This window comes from Rhyacophila brunnea, unplaced genomic scaffold (genome assembly GCF_057557595.1).
Source record: "Rhyacophila brunnea isolate RB1 unplaced genomic scaffold, BYU_Rbru_1.0 scaffold_19, whole genome shotgun sequence".
Taxonomy (NCBI): Eukaryota; Metazoa; Arthropoda; class Insecta; order Trichoptera; family Rhyacophilidae; genus Rhyacophila; species Rhyacophila brunnea.
In genome coordinates, this window is record NW_028232848.1 from 21,636,435 (window position 1) to 21,657,421 (window position 20,987).

The window sequence follows — 20,987 nt, forward strand, 5'->3', positions numbered from 1 at the left end:
TATTTATTTTCTTTATCAGTGCGGTAAGTAGGTATGCAATAATTATCTGAAAAGAGTTCAAATAAAATTAAACACTGTAGTTTTTATCAATGCCTATGCATTTTTTTCCCACCTCCATAAAAAATCACATTAACATAATAATACATTTTATAGAAATTATACGTATAAACGAGAAATGAAACATTTTTATTGATTTTACAAAAATGGAAACTGCCGTTTTTATTTCCAGGTCCCTCCTTTATTATGTTAGAAAATGTGACTATTATATTTTTAAAATAGTATGTAGGTACATAAATAGCATCTATTTACAATGCAGCCATTTATTGCAACAGTGTGTTGTCGATGTGTGAACTAAGCGGCCATTATACGTTAAGTCATAAATGCAATAGTACATAGACAATAAAAAAGGACTCCATACGTAATTAACCATGACACCACTAAGTATAATTTGGTAATGCATTGAAGGGGGTGACCATAATGATACGCCGATTCTCGTAATAAGACCTATTAGTTTTATTATTTATAATGACCGCATAATATTACCAGTTTTTTAGTTAAGTAGGTATTATAATATCTTTTTATGCATGCAGATTTATCAATGGTGTCAAGTGTCGCTAGATTTCAAAACCAGCCAAGTCCACCTTTAGGTATTTTTGACTTTTTGTGAATTGCTGAAGAACTACTGCTTTCTAACATTTCTGCATTATCGAAATGTGGAACTTATTGATTTTAAATATTCTATAATCGAAATAATATATACTTTCACCCTCGTGACTGTGTACTTGAGAAAACAAAAAGCTGTTTTTCTCCTATTCATCTATTATGGAGTTGGCTGATTTTGAAATCTAGCGTCAAAATTGAATAAGTATTTTAAATTTTGAACAAAATGTGGCCTTTGAAAAATTGCCAACTTGTCAAACATTAATATTTTGATCAAATCAAAAACAAAATGAGCTTCTAAACATAATATGGAATAGGTACCTATTTCTAGGGGTGAATTTAACTATTGTACGACAACATCTTCTTGGCTACGTGAAGGAGGGCGCTGTTGTCGACTAAATGGGAGGAGCTTGTTACTTTATAATGGAAGTGTGGTTAAAAATGGGAGGAGCATGTTAGTTCACAGTTTTAACACGTAGCCAAGAAGATGTTGTCATAGAGTAGTTGGACTTATTAGTATAAATATCTAATATATTAATATTATTATTGAGGCTGCCCACAGAAAAAAATATACCTACTTAACAACGGTAAATACTTATAGCTGCCACGGTTGCCGACGATGGTGGTAGTTCCAGTAAACTTGGAATCCTCATGGGTATGGCGGGTCTGCATTCAGCCATCTTGGAGTCGCATGGAGATCTAGGCTGTATTCATTGAGGACAAATGTCGTTTGTTCAACGCGTGCGTGCTACCTGTGGTCCTGTATGGCTGTGAGACATGCCATCTTACTAAACTTCAAAGGTCTCGGCTTTCGAGCTTTGAGAATCGATGTCTCCGCTCAATCTTAGGGGTACATTGGTACAACCGCGTTACAAACATTTGAGTCCGTGATAGGACAAAGCAGCCTCGGTGAGTGAGGACTTGAGGTAATTACGAAGAGACGCTTTACGTGGCTGGGACATGTGTTCCGGATGCCGCCAGAGAGTGCGACACTTCGTACCCTTGTGGCACAGCCTTAACGGTTCCGTCGCCGCGGCCGGCCCTCCCTCACCCTGCAACGGTGCTACAAAAGTGAACTATGCGCTGCAGGTCTGGCATTGCGGGAGGCGCGAGAGTTGTCGATGGACTGAGAGAAGTGGCCTCAACTTGCGCTTACCCTATGCCCCAATGCTGGGGCGTGACAGGGTGAAAGAAGAAAAGAAAAATGGTGAATGATATGAAATAAATCATTTCTCTAAAAGGGTTTATTTTTTCCCCTAGTTACTATAATTGGGGGGGGGGGGGGGGGGCAAATATAACTTAAAAAAGAGACCAGGCCAAAAGGAGATTGAGAAACTAGATACTTACCTACTCTAGAGAATGCCGACTTGAGACAATAAAGATTGGTTTTTTTCATATACGCAGTTTTTGATTTAATTTATTTAAGAAAAAAAACATTGTGAACATAACAAATCAAAATTCAAGACGTTCACAACATGAGATACTTTTACATTATAACAAATATTACTCTCACAAGAGAGAAGAAAAAAAAATCTTAATAAAAAAAAAACATAAACAAACAACAAAATAAAGTTTCAAAAACAAAATACTTGTGCTTGCTAAAAATTGCTGTGCGAAAACTTGGCTACGCTTCTAGGCGCTGTTGTTTACTAAACGGGAGAAGCTTGTTAGTTTATAATGGAAGTGCGGTTAAAAATGGGCGGAGCATGTTAGTTCACAGTTTTAACACGCAGCCAAGAAGATGTTTTCGTACTATAAGTACCTACATCATTGAAAATGTCTTTAGGGAGCACATTTACTAGTCTTGCACCCCTCGACTACCCCGTATGCCAAAACACCTTGCTACGCCCCTGATGAAGGGTGAACACATTAATTGTGTGTTACTTGCTTTAAAACTCAGCAAGTATTAAAAAAATATAACTTGATAGTTTATAATATGGCTTGTTTTTTTAAATTGTAAATCAGAGTAGTAAAGTTGGTCACTCAATCCTGGAATACTTTTGTAATGGTAGGTACCTACTTTATTAATAAAGAAGACCAGTCAATTGTACACAATTTTGAAATGCCGCAGTAATGCCATCTGCCCACTTTTCAACTGCAAGGCCAAATATTTGCCATTTCGTGGTCATCGCAAACAATCTACCGTCAAGTCTACTCGAAAAAAAAAACAGATTACTTACGGAATCTGCTGTAATTTTATAATAGTGCATTTCTGTAAGAATTGTCTTAATCCGCAACTTCCGCGATGATCCAAGTTCACACGAATAATAATAGGTAATTTAGGTAGGTAATACAGTGTTGCCATGTCAATCAAAATCAATTACTTTTCCCCCCCGAGTGTCTCAGAAAATTAACAGGTCCTCGCATTTTGATTGACATGGTTTTGTAAAACTTTTGGCATATACAAACTGTCTCGTAATTGAAAATTATACGGTTTTGGCAACGTACTAAATTAGCAGTTACCTACCTAAGTATGGTGCTATCATTCAAGGTCAAGGCGTTTTCACGAATCTCTTTATCAGCAACTTCGGTTTATATGGACCTATTTTAACTTTGACTCTACAATCCATTGTGGATTTGAATCACCTCCGGAGGAGATACTTAAATGGTTTTTGGCCATTTCTTCAACATATCAATATTTAGGTCTCTTCTTTATTGAAAGGCAATAGGTATGTAATTTTGATAGCATTTACGCGGGATTCGAATCTTGTCGAATCGAGTAATTGCTATAGGCTATTATGGGTATGATTTTGTTTTTGAAGCTAAGAAAATTTTAATTAAAAGTTACTTTATTTTCCAATATCACATTATAATCAAAATTAATATATTTTGGAGGGGGGCGTCGTAAAATGTACGAATATTTCTTTCCAAATGTCTCCATATAATATGTAGGTACCTATTATTTCTGTGTATACTAACCCATAACCCATACTAACGCTCACGGAGGCCGCGCGGCTTAAGCGTTGGACTATAACGCTGTGGGTCCCAGGCTCGAATCCTGGGTCTGGCAAGACGTACACATATTGTTTTTCAATTTGTGTGTGAGTCAGGGTATGGACCTAATAGGTTGAGCAAGTGGCTGACATCCATTTCTCGTAAAAAACAAAATCTGTTAATACAATACTCTACTCTGTGGAGGCCCATATGATCCTACGAGGATCGGACATGGTCGAACAAAAATACTATCCAATTGGAGACCGAGTGAATTTTTGAGGATCAGTTAAAAGGGCACACTGATTACTAAAATTGATATCACTCATTATTATTCATTTAATTCAAATAAATCCTTTAAATATTTATAGGTATTGAATTATTCATTATTTATTTATATGTTAAGTTAATTTTGTGTATCAGTGGAATCAAGTAAACATGTCAAATATAGGTTTTTGTGTTTTTTTAGCCTTTTTTATGCAAAATGACAAAGGTAAAAATTCTACCATAGAAGTAAATGATAAAATAAATATATTCTAACACTGGAGCTATAATTATTATTAAACTGGCGCTAGGGGCCGTTCAGGTCCATGGCCGACTGCACAACGTTTTTCCAGGCATCTCTGTCCAGCGCTCTCTCTTCCCAGTTGACTATCCCCAGCCTTTCCGCATCCCTTTGAATGTTGTCCGCCCATCTCCGTCGAGGGCGGCCAAGAGGTCGAGTGCCAGCTGGTGTGCCTTTGTAAATCCTATAGAGAGTTCTAGATCGTTCAGATCGTACAACGTGGCCCGCCCATCTGAGCCTTCTTGACCTCAGAATATTAGTGATTCTAGGTTGGTATCGGTCGAAGAGCTCAGCGTTTGTGCGGATGCGCCACCGGTGGTTCTCATTGACGGGTCCAAGTATTCTCCGGAGGATTCTGTTTTCAAACACTTGGAGCGCCTTTTCTTGTTTTTCTGTTAAACCCCACGTTTCACATCCATACATGACGATTGGCTTGATGACCACGTTATACACCCGGAATTTCGTTTTGATGGACAGCATTTTGGACCTGAACAGACGACTCAGCGCGAAGTACGCTGCATTTCCACTTCTCAGTCGGTCAGAGAGCTCTAGGGACATTTCATTTTTAGAGGTAATGTTGGAGCCCAAGTACTTGAAGAGAGAGGTTCTCTCGAACGAGGAGTTTCTTATTCCAATGTTTCAATGGAGCTATAATAATCTTCAAAATATTTAGAAGACGGAGGGTTATTATATGTTTTTTACTCACTCAAACACCTTATACCTACCAACCAAACTATTTTGACAAATTTAAATAAAAATAGATTTTATATACCAAATAATTTAAAAAAAATATATTGGACTCTATCTAACTAACACCATAACGTGATAGCTACATCTGTTATTAAATAACTTAAAATCAAAATATGTTTAAAAATATATTTTGATTTTCACCATGTCCCGCAGCCTGTAACAGCGGCGCCAAATTGGCGTATATATCTGTTTGAAATAAATTTAAATACCTATAATATTACAAACGTATTTAATTTATGTCAATAGTGTTAATAGATTTTTTTTTATAAGGAATATCTGTTTACCCAACCCATTGGCTTCTTACACTGGATCAAACACACATTGAAGCATTTCGTATTTATACAAAGACGGCCGCTCTACCTAGGTACTAGATAAGTATTAATATTGTGAATATACATTTTTTTAAATTATCCTATATTTTGTGATGTTACATTTCTACAACCATCCCTTCCATCACCTTCGTCTCAAATCATCACAATAAATCCGATCCCTCCTTTTAGGGCATCGCGTCCAGGGCCGTATCTAGGAGCTGGTGAATAGGGCGATGGCCCTGGGCGCCGAGGCGCTGCAGGAGCATAGGGGGTGCCAAAATGATGCCAGCAATTATTTAAAGAAAACTCGGTCACTAAATTGTTGTAAATGATAAATTAAAAATATTAACAAATTCAGTTACTTATTTAACTTGCAACACCTATTGGTATTAAGGTAGGATTTCCTAATTAACGACAACAAAAAGTACCACGTATGGTCTGTGTCCTATGAAATGGATGAAGACGAAAGTCATCTCATTACACCTGAAAGTAGCTTCAGTAAAGATTGTTGTTCGGACTATGATAACATTTTATCACAAATGAAATTTCAATTTGAAAAGCTGTATGAAGTCTCTATTAATTTAAATTTTTTGACTGGTTCCTCGCTGAAGCCTTAAAAAACGAACAATTACAAACATGTGTAATGAATCTGTCCAACATAATTATACCAATATGATTTGGATAAAATTTAATTTGCCAGCGAATAGCGAGCTTTAAATATCAAGCAAATTCACTTGTCAGATTTAACCACCGCATCCCAGATGGAACCTTTACAATTAATCTATACATACTGTCTTCAAGATGCTCACCCAAATTGTGAAATCGTTCTTCGAATCTTTTTACCATACCAGTTACTGACGCTTCATGTGAACGAAGTTTAGCAAGTTAAATATTATATAAATTTATATTCATTCCTCCAATGGGCAAGAGCGTTTATCTGGCTTAGCAATTATCTTCATAGAGAAAGAACGCCATAACCGAAACACTGAGCTATGAGCGTATTAATTAATTAATTTGCTTCATGAAAATTATAATTCCATATATTTAGTTGAAATGATTTAAATGAATAAATAAATAATTATGAATTGCTTCTTGTTAAAAAGTTTTTAATAAAACCACTGGCCAGACCATGGTGATCTTGACTGTGTTATGTCTGAGGGCCATAGCAAGGTCTTTGTTTTGGTGGGGTTGTGGGGGTGCAAAGTCTACCTTGCCCTGGGCAACAAAAGACCTTGCTACGGCCCTGTTGCCATCATAAGTATATGGATGAACCCTTACACCGCCATCTTTAGATTAATAGAGCCTGAGCATAACTTTTTGCACAAGCAACGAGTGGTCCACTTCTCAGCTGTAAAAATCAGATACCAGATTGCTTGACATATTGATTCGCCCTTTCTCGTTTCAAATTGAATTTCATCATCATCAGCTTTGTCCTTCACACAAAAACCAGTGGTAACTAATATCGATTTCCAAAAAATATGTAGCATTGATATATGCATTACATTTGTAGAAGGTGTGTTAATGCTAGTGTATTATTTATCATGTAACTCATCTATCCAAATCAAACCATACCCTGTGTGAACACGACAGACGCGTCAGTATTAGAACAATGGCAGGTCATCCATAGACAACAACGGGAGGGGCGGAAAAAGTAAGACCAGTTGTTGTGAATGTATCGGCTTTCTACTTGAGTCGGCAATAACCCTTACCAATAAATTTTAAGTGTTGAAATTTACATAGAACGCATAATTCATTAAATTTACACCTAGAATAAAATAAATCTTGAATTATTAACTAAATTTAAGTCTATCCAAGTTAGTAGGATGTCAGAATCTGGTTCCGGCCTACTCCACAAAAGAGGTGTCAATCTGGTATTAAGAAAAAGAACCAATAATTTTTTTTAATAAAAATATTTATTCTTTTAAAGAAATTGTGTGTACATAGTGCCATTGTATTATGGTTTTTTAATACAGGTACATGAAATTCTAAAATACATAAAAATCACGAAGCACTGTTACCTATTACTAACAGCAAAAAAAAAACAACCATCAAATGATGTCCATGGTTCATTACACATTGCAGAGCTGTCCGCTTAAAAAAATTACTACCAACTTCCTCATCCCAGGTCATACATACATGCCTGTGGATTCAGTACACACAACCATAGAATGGAACTTGCGTAGAACTATGGTTTGGGGTCCCCGAGTGGTACACAGTTATGTAAAATGTTTCGGCACACTCCTAAACCATACAACGTGATTGAGATGAATCACGATGAGTTCCAAGACTGGAAATTAGTCCAAGAAAAAATATTCCTATACTGCAAGAGTATTTCATTCGTAGAGAATTTTTAAATTTTCAAAAGGTAGTCATGAAATTAAAATATACTCATTTAAGGGGGATGCTTATACTAGCAGAGGCACTTAGCGGAAAAATATGAAACTTGCAATTTCAGACATTTTTTCGATAATTTACAATTTCAACTGTATTAATTAATAAATATGTATCTGAAAACAAGCTTACAATTGTGTTGATGGATATCAAACGCCGTAAAGTCCACATATTGAAAAAAAATACTTTTGATATACGTTTAATAGAGTGTGCAAATCTGCACATTATGGTATACTGCAAACCCCCAGAAGTCCACTGTTTACGTATGAAATCACGTTTCGAAAGATCAATATTTTTTCAAACCACCTTAAGTCCACAAGCGTATTTTATCTAAGCCCATAAAGTCCCTACGAGCCAATCACTGACAAGCTAGCGCCCTGTCATGGCCGCCATTCTTCTACTTTCAAGCTAAAGGTGAACGATGGCACCTATCATTTTCCTTAATTTCTAAACAATTATAACATAAAATGGATGTAGAAGTGGATTTTTTGGATCCAGACAAAGCCAGAAAGAGGTCGAGCACCGAAGCTAAGAAGAAAAATGCCACCAAGACACAAAAATTTTGAGTTTACTTGATACTGAGTTCAGTTTTTGACGTTACAGTATGTTATAACTTGTGAGACAGGGCCGTCTATTTAGTTATAGTATTCTGAACATTCACTTTATCCACTACACAGCTTTTTCGAGAGTTGTAAAAATACTTACCAAGCACAGTTTTTCATTTCTAAGAAACGCAGTCTTAAATATACCTAAATATCGAGGGTATACTGACAGAACGCATTATTTCAGTTTTTGCTGTTTTTCTGTTTTAAATGCCAAAATGTATACAATTTTACGCTCTACGTCCTGGTAAAACGCACAAAGGCATAGGATATAATGGTGAGAAAATAGAAACATTATTAAATCATATTGATATTTTTTTATTCTGATAGAAAGTATGATAATGACCTAATGCGTTCTGCGTATACAAAATACAGGACTTGTAACATGTCGTATATTGTGTTTGCCATAAAGGTTAGTCTTTATAATGTAGAAAAAATGTTTTTAAATCAAAAAAAATTCTACGTGGGAGAACGCTTTGAAAAAAAAATTAAAGTCCTTTTTGCGATTATCTCAGAACTTGTTTTAATGAGTTAATGCTTTCTGTCAGTATACCCTCGATATTATATTCTGACCTCTGTTTTGAGAGCCTCCCTTACCGTTAACTCCAAAGCAAGGTTAAGGAGCAAGGGCAATACAAAATGTTTCATTTAAAACAGAAACCTTGAGAACCCCTTTTTGGAACATTTATTGTATAAATGAGCATACTTTATAAAATATGAAAAAAAAAAATTACACTACATTCATTCTGTCATAGTACGGGTAAGCTTCAAAAGATCCAATTTTTTTATTGTCAATGTAATTGTAAGAACGAAAACAGATATCACAAAAGAATGCGGGATCGTGTGGCACCCTGTTGCTTTGTGTCACAAGCCATTTGGCAATAAACTTTCCGCATATAATGCAAGAGCGAGCCTTTCTTTGGGCGACTGCCTTGTACAAAGGATAGCGAGACTTGTAACAGCAATCCGAAGGTTGCAAGATTTCTACGTCCGAAAAGACAAATACATGTTCGCAACTTCCTTGATGTTGGTACACCTGAAAACAATCAGAACAATATGATCATCCAATGATAAGTAAAATATTTATACTGAAGCAAGGACTGATTTTCTCTGTAGCTTAATTAATAGAAAATAGCTTTAACATTATTAGCTTATCACTAGCATTCGTGAATTAATAATTTTCTCTATTATAAATAAACGACATTTCGTGTTAAGTCAACACACAGGATCATGAAATATTAATTTTCGAGAAATGTTGTAGCAAAATTATTTTTACTTCCATACTGACTTCCCTTAACCCAGTGGTCGGCAAACTCATTAGTCAATAGAGCCAAATATCAACAGTACAACGATTGAGATTTCTTTTGAGAGCCAAATTTCTTAAACTTAAATTATATACGTAGGTAGTAGGTATACTGTTTATTTACTTAATAAACTTTAGTTAAAGTTTTAAGTCTTAATTAAACTATACGTAGGTACACTGAATAAAACTGAATATCATACGTAATAATGATCTTATTTATCAATAAAAATTAAATTATAAGTTAGGTATCCATAAAATTGAATCATGACAATGACTGACAAACACTCAATGTAAATCCCTTTGCATCTCCTTGGAAAGTTTGGGTGAGTCAGGTTCGTATGTTGTTTTTAATTTTAAGCAGGATGCCAGGTTCTCATCAATCAATCGATTTCTCAATTTACTCTTGATTTCCTCTCATGGAAATCTTTTTACTAACCACAAAACTTGCAATATTAAAATTATTGAAAGATTGTATTCAGTACCTAATCAAATACAAAACTTCATTTTTCTGAACTCTTCTCCTCAATTGCTTTCTACCTTGCATCATCGACAGAATATTTAGTGCGAAATGACGCGTGTTTAGTTGTAGTGTCTCTCTAAATCTGAATGCGCCAATTTTTCTCGACACATCCTAATACAGGTCGGAAAGCCATTTAAATTTTGAATAAACGCGAAAGTCTCGGTCCATTCAACTTTACATTTACGGTTATCCTCTTCCATTTTCTTTGTTTCTTCTTTGTAGCCATGTCAAATACGGCAGAGAACATTTGTGGCAGAGCCGCACTCAAGAAGCCAAAGAGCCGCATGTGGCTCGCGAGCCGCTGTTTGCCGACCACTGCCTTAACCAGATTGAAGAGTAAACTGATTTTGACTGAACTACACAAGAGTCAAAATATTTCAACATACCTACATACCAATATTTTATTTAATTTAAGTATTACCATTTTAAAATAATAAAATAATCAATTTTATTGTTTTTAGTTTTTTGCAGGCACGTTACATACGACATTGCTAAATTTGGTACTAAAAATTATTTCGATGCTGTAGAGTAAAATATAACAAAGCCATAATTCATATCTGTAATTGAGCCCATATCTGGAAAACAAGCGTTATCACGATAACCCTGTTTTTTGGTAAATCGGTTTAAATTACACGGCATACAACGAAACTACTACTACTACATACTAAAAACTAATTATTATGTCAAAATTATAAAACTTTTAAAGGAAAGATGTATATTAGTCTATGTTAGTTTCCCAAACTGTCGACATCTGTGTACCCCTTAAATAATTTTCGTAACACTAACTACCCCTCATCAAAAAAAATTGCACATACTTTACAATCAAAATATAATTATTTTTTCCTTTTTTACTACCTACATAAAAAAATTAAATTCATTCATAATAAAATATAAATAAAATTTATATTATAAATAACATTCAAAACAGTACTCTCTCAGTAATCCGCCGCTCGATTATCCGACATCTACTATAATCCGCCGTTATTTTTACTAGTTAATATCACAAAATCAAGCTCTATAATAATTCGTCGGTATTCGTATGTAAAATTAAGTAGTCCGCCGCGTGCCTATATCAGCTGTCCGCCGTCGACGAGACATGGAACAACTTACCGGGGCCAGCAATAATTTAACCGTGAAAAAAGCTATGGCCCTCAATGAAACAAGATGATGAAAACTGGGAACTGGAAGACTTAGTACTATTAGAAGAATTGATTCAGAGGGCGACTGAAAACTCAGAGCTAATGCAAAATGTTTTACAAGAATGGATAGCAGAAAAGTCTGAGGAGTATGCACCACTTCCGACTGAAGACGAGCTCATAAATACATCGAGAGGCTTGGATCTGAGGATGAAGGCCATAATTATAATGTTAACCGACCGCAAGCTCATACAGTCAAATCAGAAATGCACTAGCTGGGACTGACGCGTTACCATTAAATGGGCAGAGGATAATAATGTTACCGTCCACACATTCATCATGTTGCATAAATTACGAGATGTCACAGTCTTCCAATATTCAGAAAAAAAACAAATAACACTGAACAGGTGGTTACATACATATAATTTAATACATGATTGATTTTGATCATAAAAAAACCGTAAGTTCCTAGTACATATTTCTCAATAAAAACTATTTTTACGAAATACCTGTCTTAACTTTTACAATATTTTGTGTTTATGCACTATAATCCGCCGTTTTCACTAATTGGACACTTTTGGGGTGGCATTACTGAGAGAGTACTGTATAATTAATGAGAAGGATGAAATTGTTTATGTTGAGACAGATTATCATAATTTGGTTCCGTTGTTGTTAATTTTAATCCGAGATGCGGTTCCACATCCAAAAGTCTGTTCCTTTTTTTGACTTAATGTCTACAAATGCTGAAAAAGCAACTTCACATAGATATAAAGTTGGAAAAGGCAAGATGTATTTCGGGACTTTCTCTGTTAAAACTGGATACACATGTTGCATTTGCAACCAGAATGATGTTGAAGTACACTCCTTATATTTATTTTTCAAGAATCCGTCTGAAGCTAATTCCAACAATTGCTCTTCTTCCGCATGCGATAAATCTTCTAGCATCAATGTTCTATTGATGTCGTATTAATGCTTTTTGCACCAGGCGCAGCCAAAACCCAGTGCAGCGCGTACCCCCACCAAACTCTTCCCGTACCCCAGGGGGTACACGTACCACACTTTGGGAAAGATTATCAAGAAAATATACTTTGATGTATGTGGGTAAGTGCTGTCAGAAGTTGTGCATTACATTTTTTTCAGCCGTTGAACAAAATAATTTATATTCCAAGTTTTGGCAAATAAAATCCAACGGGATGATGCAAAGTAAATGGAAGACATTTTGTCTTATTTGCCTTTTATGAAGCCAACAAAGTGCTGATTGGTTAAAAAATATATTGGAATTTATCTCAATATATGTTGGAAATGGACCTCCTGATGAAGACATCACTTCAAGTGACTCACTTAAAAACTTAGGGTAAAGGATAAAGGATGACGTTACCATCAAAATCAGATTTGTACGATTATTTTACGTTATATGGAAAAACAGCATTAAATTTGTTACCGTATATTTTATTATAAGCATGGTGGTTTATCCAATAAAGTGTTTTGTTTACTAATGCTCGTTTTCCGGATATGGGCTCAATTGCTGTCCACTCGGACCAATATGATATCATACTTTGTAATTGGAGCACGATATTCAGCAACTCACACGTGGCAAAAATGATTATCATGGTTACAGTTATTTTATAATAGTTGTGGGTTAATTTTAAGTAAACTAAATATATTGTCATGGTGCAAATGATTTGAATGAAGATAAAGTACAAGGTGCATATTATTGTCTCTGCTATTGACAATATGGGCATATCAGTTGATGGTTTGCCTTTCAATATGCATTTCATTTATGCTAAAAAATTCGCGGCCTCTCACTTGCCGCCATACAAAACCTTCCGGCACAGATCAGGTTAACGAGCATATAACAATTCCATACCTGCGGATATCCCAGCCGGAATTTTAATGCATTAAATCGTGTCGTCTCCATTATATCAGTTTTAAAAGGACCAATGTCAGGTCTCTTGCTAGCCCATTCTGTTATAGTATGACTGTAATCTATATTGTTCACATCTCTACGATCGTTATAGAATGTATCTTCAATGTATAAAAACCCAGATTTTAGGATATCCTGCAACAAACGTAATGAAATTATTATATTTATTAAAAACAGATTAAAATTCATCATTAATTTATCATTTGATTAAGATGCATAACAGAAACACTTGTACAACCAAGGAATCTCTAGGCGCTATATAAACATCCCGAATAATATATGTATGTAAACATTCATGCAACATCCAGTGTAACGCATAAGCCGTCTCACAGGTTTCCATTAGGAATTTTTTATAATATTACTATTGTAATTAAGTTAATTAAAATAATCTTCAAAAAATCGGAATTTTAAAAATAGCATAGCATTCATCGATAGTTAGATTTACACAACATTAACATTCTATGCATCAGCAGGCCGATTCTAACATATCACTTAATTATAATTGTATTAATTATTTAACTTAATCAATCTAATTAAAATTGAGATGCAAATCCGACTGTTTTGAAATATGATTACGTCATGGCCGCCGTCTTAATTTATAGTTCCCCGCGAGCTGTCAAATATAGAGTGGCTAGTAGTAACATAATATTTGTCTTACTGCAATCGTAATGACATGACTAATAAAATTGTAGGTTATATTATGTCTAACATGTCAATATAAAATTTTTGTGTTCGGCTCATTACCGATTAGGTGGCGCTGGTTCGGTTTTATCTGCTTGCAGTCTTATCTGCTTGGGTTCGGCCCTAACTGGTAGCAAGAATATATCCGAATTTGACCGACAACTACTACCAAACACAGTCAACGACAGTCTACCAACCAAAATTTTCGCCATAATACGAATTGGAGATTGCAGCCAATAAATAATTATTGTTTTGTGTATGGAATGCCTTCCATGTTAATTTGGACCGATGAAAATAACGGAAACGTGCTAAAGCGATAACCTTTAAGAATAGACCTGCCGGCCTTAGGTTTATGCCAGTAATCGTTATGAATGCTTTGCTTGTGTTTGGATCAACATATCTTAAATCTTGATACCTCTACTGCATACCTTGGAAAAGATGCTGAATTCATTGTCTGGATTTTCACTCATATCATATTTTAGGCCGAGATCATTCGGGCAGATGATTTTGTCCCTGAGGAGTTCCAGTGTTTGCGAGCCTAACACGATGAGATCTTGGTGGAATGCTGGGTTTCTTCTTGATTTTATGCCATTCTGTGGGAAATAATGCGACATACAGTTTATTTACATTAATTGAATAAACTATCTTATGAGAATTTCGTCAGTGTATCTTGTAAATCAAATAAATCAAAGGATTTTTTCAAAGATGACAATATATTTTGAGTGTATCTTGTGTTTATAAATGTTTAGGAAAATACATAATTCAAACTATTTGCTCAATTTTATACCATCAGTGAGCTTTTGAAATTTCATTGATTTAGTGTACCTATTCATCAGTAGTAATGTCGGATTATCTTCATATTTCCCGTAAATATATCTGACAAGTGTGCTTTCTCCACAGCCTACCTCTTTCCAAAAGTCACCCTTCACCACTGGTAGGTATATTATACTCATAGTGACGTGCGCCTCATCTGGCTAGTCAACGACATTCCAGCTGCCTCAAAGGCGAGGAGTCTCATCAGAGGCTGTCTCTATATTGAGCGCTTTCATTATTCCATATTGAATTATTTTCGTATTTTACAACATACGTTTAGAAAATATCTTCCCAGCACTGACAAAAATATCCAATCAAATAAATTTAAGTATAGGTGGGTACATAAATAATGTGAAAAAACGGTTTGCTACAACTTCTTGTGTTAACTATTTTTCGCTTGGAAACCACCAAAAGACAGCCTTTAGACAATAAAATGAATATAACCAAACAAATGACAATCGTAATGAAATCCAAATAATTTAACTATAGAAAAATTACCTTGTATTCAAAGGGGTGGTAGATTCTAATCCTGATAAGCAGTTCATGTCCCGGATGTAAGTCTTGTGGTGTATCTGGTTTTTCAAACTAAAAAAGAAATAAAAACAATAAAATAAATACCAACACAATAATAATCATTGTATCAGATTCTCTGGACACAGTATTAATTTGGTATAAAAGTCTGGGACTTACAACTCTACTCGGTTAAAACCAAATGCCGCCTATTCAACGCTTGCATTCTGACGGTGCTGTTTTGACACACACTATGGCATGTCTATAATGTGTGGTTCATTATCGTAGGACACTCACACATTCAAAACCCTGCAATAACAATATACCTAGTGTATCGGGGTATAGCGCAATTATATTTATTAATCTGTTCTATGGTGTGTTGCAACCTTAACCAAAACCAACGAAATACGTATTTATTATTTTGTGAATAAAATATTCCATGAGAAGATTATAGGTAGGTACCTACTGAAATTATTGATCATCCTCAAAAAGATTTTGTGACGAAGGTCGTTATGTATTTCTACATTGATGATTATACTTCACCATGTTCAATCCTAAGAGGATCATATATGGGCCTCCAGTGTAAATTGATTTAACAGATTTTGTTTTTACGAGAAATGGACGTAAGTCACTTGGTCAACATATTAGGTCCATACTCTGGGTCCAAAAACACGTTGAAAATCGATGGCTCAGTTCCATAGTAGGATAAGTCAAAAATTTCATGTTTTGACTTATGTTAGCCATTATATTCGTATATTATTTTTCTTCGGTTCCACAAAATTACTATGTAGTTGTCCTCGTCGGGCCGATGCTTTTGTCACTTTTCTACAAGTCAGTATGGGTGAGTCAAAACTTTAACCAGCCATTACTCAAAATTAGGGATTGCAATACCGGTATTTTAAAACTGGTATTCAATTATTTATCAGATACCAAAATACCGGTTTCAAAAATCCAATATACCGATATTTTTGGTATTATGAAAGCATACACATAAATTTTTTCGAAAATGGATTTAATGTTATTTTTCATTACTTACTACTATATTCTATATTAAATTCTATTCTTCTTACAGAAGATAATCTTCCATACAGTTACTTACACATTCATCTGGGCATAGATCACTTTTGTATTTTAAATTTGTGGTATAATTTCGTTTTGAAATTAATGATATCCGCTCTTTCAATTTGGAAACAGTTTTTAATTTGAGGGCATCTGGTGTTATTTCCATAGGTTTGTAACCCATTTTTGTTGGACCAGTCATAGAACTGTCTCTTAAATAGATATAATTGCTGTCAATGTCCATCAGCTGTCCTATACTGTAAAATATTAAAAAGCCATTGAATTACAAAGAACATTTTCAATTATAGTAATACGTTGAAATTATGTCATAAGTCAAGGGTGACAAATCTATCTATCCTTAGGTGCCAAAGAACTAAAGAAATATTTTTAATAATGTAATTTGTAGTAATGTGCACGCTCCCACCACGTGGCGAAGGGTGGAGGTAGGCTGTTACGACTTGACGTAAATAGTGCACACCAAACATTGTCAGTCATACTCATTTGTTTTCATTGAACTATGCATATAATTTTCAGATGGTGTTAGTTAGTTTTCAAAAATCAATTAAACCCTGCCTAACCAAACCATAATAGTTTAGGTATGCTATGAGCAATCCGACAAAAATAATGGACACTTTTTCAGTGATACTTATTTGTTTTCGTTGAATTAAGAATACATAATATTATTACAGGTGATGGTTACTTTTATTTTAAATTCATTAAACCCTGCCTAGACCAAACCATAATCGATAGAAGATATTTGGTACAATTCGGTTATGGGGAATACAGCGGCAAACACATTTTGAAAATAGCCGATATACTGGATTATTCGTTAGGTTAACCCAGTGGTCGGCAAACCACGGCTCGCGAGCCACACGTGGCTCTTTGGCCCCTTGAGTGTGGCTCTACCACAAATGACCACGTACGGACTAAAACAGTGAAAGATAAAACAGTCAAAATGTCTTCGAATATAACCAACCAGCAAATCGAAGATCTTAAATTGACGAGTTTTGTGACATAAATGATACAGGACAAATTCGTACGATTTATTTCATCTACAGGTAATACAGAAGAACTTTTAGGATTATTGCCACTCAAAGGTCAAACAGGTGGAGAGGATATTGCAAATGCTGTAATTGAGTGCCAATTTAAATTTAAACAGGTAGGGCGAAAAGTATGACCGGTGTAGGAAAAGGGTTTGTTACCATTTTGAACGAAAAAAATAAGCACATTGCATCATTTTGCTATTGCATCATTGACACTTCCAAAAGAAATTTGCAAAGTTAGCTCTTAATCATTTTTAGTTAGTTTAGTACGCAGATCTTCTGCTGCATAACAGGGTACGTTGGTTATCACAAGGAAACGTTTTAAAACGTTTTGCTTCCTTATTAACAGAATTAAAGCATTTCTCCTTGAGAAGGGTGTTCACTATCCAGAAATAGGTAACGGACAATCGGTTTATCCAAAAAAAATATTTCATGGAAGATGTTACGTCTCATCTAAATCAGCTTAATCGTAAACTGCAGGGGGAAGAAAACACATTTTTTTCGATGTTAGAAGAAGTTATTTCATTCGAAAACAAATTATCCCTTTTTGCTTAAGATTTCGAAAGAGAATCTTCGATTCACTTTCAAAGCCTGCTGAAACATCGCTACGAAAATAATTCTGATATTGACATTTGTTATTTCAAAACAACAATTTTCATTATGAGGGAAGCTTTTCTCAACAGGTTTCAGGAATTCAGAAACAGCAAAGCGACGTTAGTCTTTGTTAAAAAAACCTATTAATGCTAGGGTAACAGAATTATTTTTTTCTCCCTTTAATGTTGACATTGGCAACTTTGAAATTTTGAAATGCAATTGCTGGATTTAAAAAATTAAGAATTATGGAGCTCTAAATTTCAACATCTCTGTGTTGATATGGACATATAGGAGAAAAACAAATATGAATATGGTTCATAACACATCAATAGTCTACTTTGAAAGACCTGAAGAAGGAAGACATGATAATTTTTAACACCTGGAATAGTATTCTTGACTCATAATTGTTATGATCAATTGAAAAAACTAGCGTTTGCTGTTCTTTCCCTTTCCGGTTCTACATATTCATGCGAACAATCTTTTGCAAGCATGAACCTTATCAAGAGTAAATTGAGAAGTCGTCTTATTGATGAAAACCTGGAATCGTGCCTAAAATTAAAAACAACATACAATCCTGACTTACCCAAACTACTAAAGATAGAAGGCGATTGTTAATTTAAAGTGAATTGATGTAATTTATATCCCTATAGACTTTTATACACTTTATTGATTTAATTTTATGGATACCTTACTTACAATTTAATATTTATCAATAAATAATATCATTATTAAGTAAGACATCAAGTTTTTTTCAGTGTATAGGTAAATCGTTTTACAGAGGCACCATGGGTACGGCAAATGCGGCTTGCAGTTGTAGTGGTATTGTTTGCTAGCATTGAAACAGGCATTGTCGCAAGCAATTCAATACACGTGCGAATCGCCTATGGTGTCACTGTAGAATGATTTACCTATACCTACCTATAGTTGAATTAAGACTTAAAAGTTTAATTAAAGTTTATTAAGTTAATAATCAGTGTACCTACATAATATATAGTTTTGAGTTCAAGAAATTTGGCTCTTCAAAGAAATTGCAATCGTTGTACTGTTGATATTTGGCTCTCTTGACTAATGAGTTTGCCGACCACTGGGTTAACCTAACCTAACCTAACTTAACCTAGTCTAAACTAACCCAAACTAACAAATAATTCAGTATATCGGCTATTTTCAAAATTTGTTTGCTGCTGTATTCCCCATAACCGACATTCTTCTATCTATAAAATATCTAAAATTTATATGGTTCAGTGGTAATACTCATACATTTACATCATTTTAGATATTATATAGGTACCTAGGAAGAAGAATATTTTTTATCGATTATGGTTTGATTTAGGCCTGTTTCAGACGGGACACCGGTGTCGCGCTCGTATATAATATAGGAGGCCTTTGTATTCGAATAAAGGGCCCTTTGAATTATGTTGATGAAAGCCCCAGAGCTTATGAGTCATCACATAATTTCGCGTTATAAATTAGAACATAAAACTGGCTGCGGTAATAAAAACAAGTGTATCGGCGGCTTGAGAATGTAGCGGCCGACGAAAAGGTATCCGGACACGCGTAGACTCATAAACATAATACAAAGGCCACTTTATTCAAATACAAAGGTCTCCTGTGATATACGAGCGCGACACCGGTGACTTGTCTGAAACGGGCCTTAGGCAGTGTTTAATGAATTTTAAAAAACTAACCATCACCATCTGTAATATTATGTATTCTTAATTCAACGAAAACAAAAAACAAGTATTATTCGTCAATTACATTGAGCTACTTTACGAGCTGTTTGTTGGCGAATTTACAACCTGCCTGTAAAGTCGCCCAGTGTAATCATTGAACAAGCTAACAAGCAGATTGTAAACTATCTACAGAGAAAAGTTGAAAGCTGGTCAACTTTACACGCTACACGTCGGCGTGTGGTCCTACTGCGTCTGCGCAGTAGAGCGAAGTAGCAACCTCCCGGTAAAAAAACGAACTACGTTCTGTCAAAATAGTCGCTGGCTTGTGGCTTCTCAGCGAATAGAAAGTTTTGTGTGTCATCATCACAATCGCAGTAGCTGAATCGCCCGCTTTTAAATTCGCCAACAAACAGCTCGTAAAGTAGCTCAATGTAATTGACGCTTTAGGTGCTGAAAAAGTGTGCACTATCTTTGTTGGATTATGGTCTGGTTAGGCAGGGTTTAATGGAATTTTAAAAACTAACCGGCACCATCCGAAAATTGTATTCTAAGCCATTGGTATATTGTGTTAATTTCCAAATGTCAATATAAGATGTGTCAGTAATGTACAAATACCAATTTCTAACTAAGCTGCTTGCTTGAGTTAACCCATTTCATGGTGATAGAAGGACATGCTATAAGACAAATAGTAAGAATTAGTAGGTATACTGTCGTGTACAAAATGTGCGTCAGTGCGAAATAAGATTGAATTGTATGCATTTCGTTTACCCACAATCGAAGGCAAGTTTGTCATATTCTTTATCGGGCAGGTCGCAGCCCATTAAGTTTATGATTTCCGTTTTACGAGATTCATCAAATTCGTCATCACAATATGGCTTTTCGGGTAAAATCGCCGATTCTAAGTAATTTTTGGCAAAAGTATCCGTATCTAATAGTTCAGATGTTACAAATTTAACAGGCATGTGCACATTATACATGGTAAAGCAAGTTTTAGTCTCTTTCTAAGCTTAGTTATTTTACAATGTAAACACGGAGGTTTTCTTTGTTTTCGGATGTTTTCATTGTTTTCGTTGTCTTCTAATTTTTGAAAGATACAGCCATAGACAACAGAAAGTATATTAGTCTATGGACAACAGTAATCAGTATGCATTTCATAAACAAACGAGATTTGAGTTTACAATGTTGCCAAGAAGCCACCTAAAATCAAAACTTAGAAGAGGGTTTATCAAAGAGGTTAGACCAAGGATTCCCTAATCTAACCGTTAGATGGTGCTCTCTTGAGTTTTTATCTATATATTATATATAAAAGTCGGGTTAGTTACACCATTTATAACTCAAAAACGGCTGGACCGATTTTTACAATCTTTGATTTGTTGGATTTGTCTCAGCTCCGAATAGCAGAATAACTATATTTTTTTTCCTATATGCCTTTATGGATACCTCGCATTTACTATCGAGGTTTCTTAAGGACTTTGGCACGCAAACTACTCTACTTGATGCTAGTCAAATGAAAATTGTGCCGGC

At 35.0% G+C, this 20,987-nt stretch overlaps 1 protein-coding gene across 1 annotated transcript; it reads right to left on the minus strand.

The window, feature by feature from the left end:
- Positions 1 to 7,119: 7,119 nt before the first annotated feature.
- On the minus strand, positions 7,120 to 20,568 carry Pbp49 (proximal sequence element A Pbp49). The gene is made up of 6 exons (XM_085945753.1): positions 20,232 to 20,568; positions 16,197 to 16,413; positions 15,086 to 15,172; positions 14,203 to 14,367; positions 13,037 to 13,228; positions 7,120 to 9,246 (listed from the first exon to the last, which is right to left on the minus strand). Exons 1-6 carry the CDS (start codon positions 20,438 to 20,440, stop codon positions 8,941 to 8,943), a joined length of 1,176 nt encoding a protein of 391 aa, XP_085801879.1. The 5' UTR covers positions 20,441 to 20,568; the 3' UTR covers positions 7,120 to 8,940.
- Between the last annotated feature and the right edge of the window lie 419 nt (positions 20,569 to 20,987).

Bases quoted from the DNA above. Each gene is read 5' to 3' on its own strand.
- Pbp49 (XM_085945753.1), bottom strand. From the start codon at position 20,440: ATGTATAATGTGCACATGCCTGTTAAATTTGTAACATCTGAACTATTA. The intron at 15,173-16,196 runs GTAAGTAACTGT...TTTCTTTTTTAG, and splicing joins ATCTATGCCCAGATGAATGT to TTTGAAAAACCAGATACACC. The intron at 13,229-14,202 runs GTATGCAGTAGA...CGTTTGTTGCAG, and splicing joins AATTCAGCATCTTTTCCAAG to GATATCCTAAAATCTGGGTT.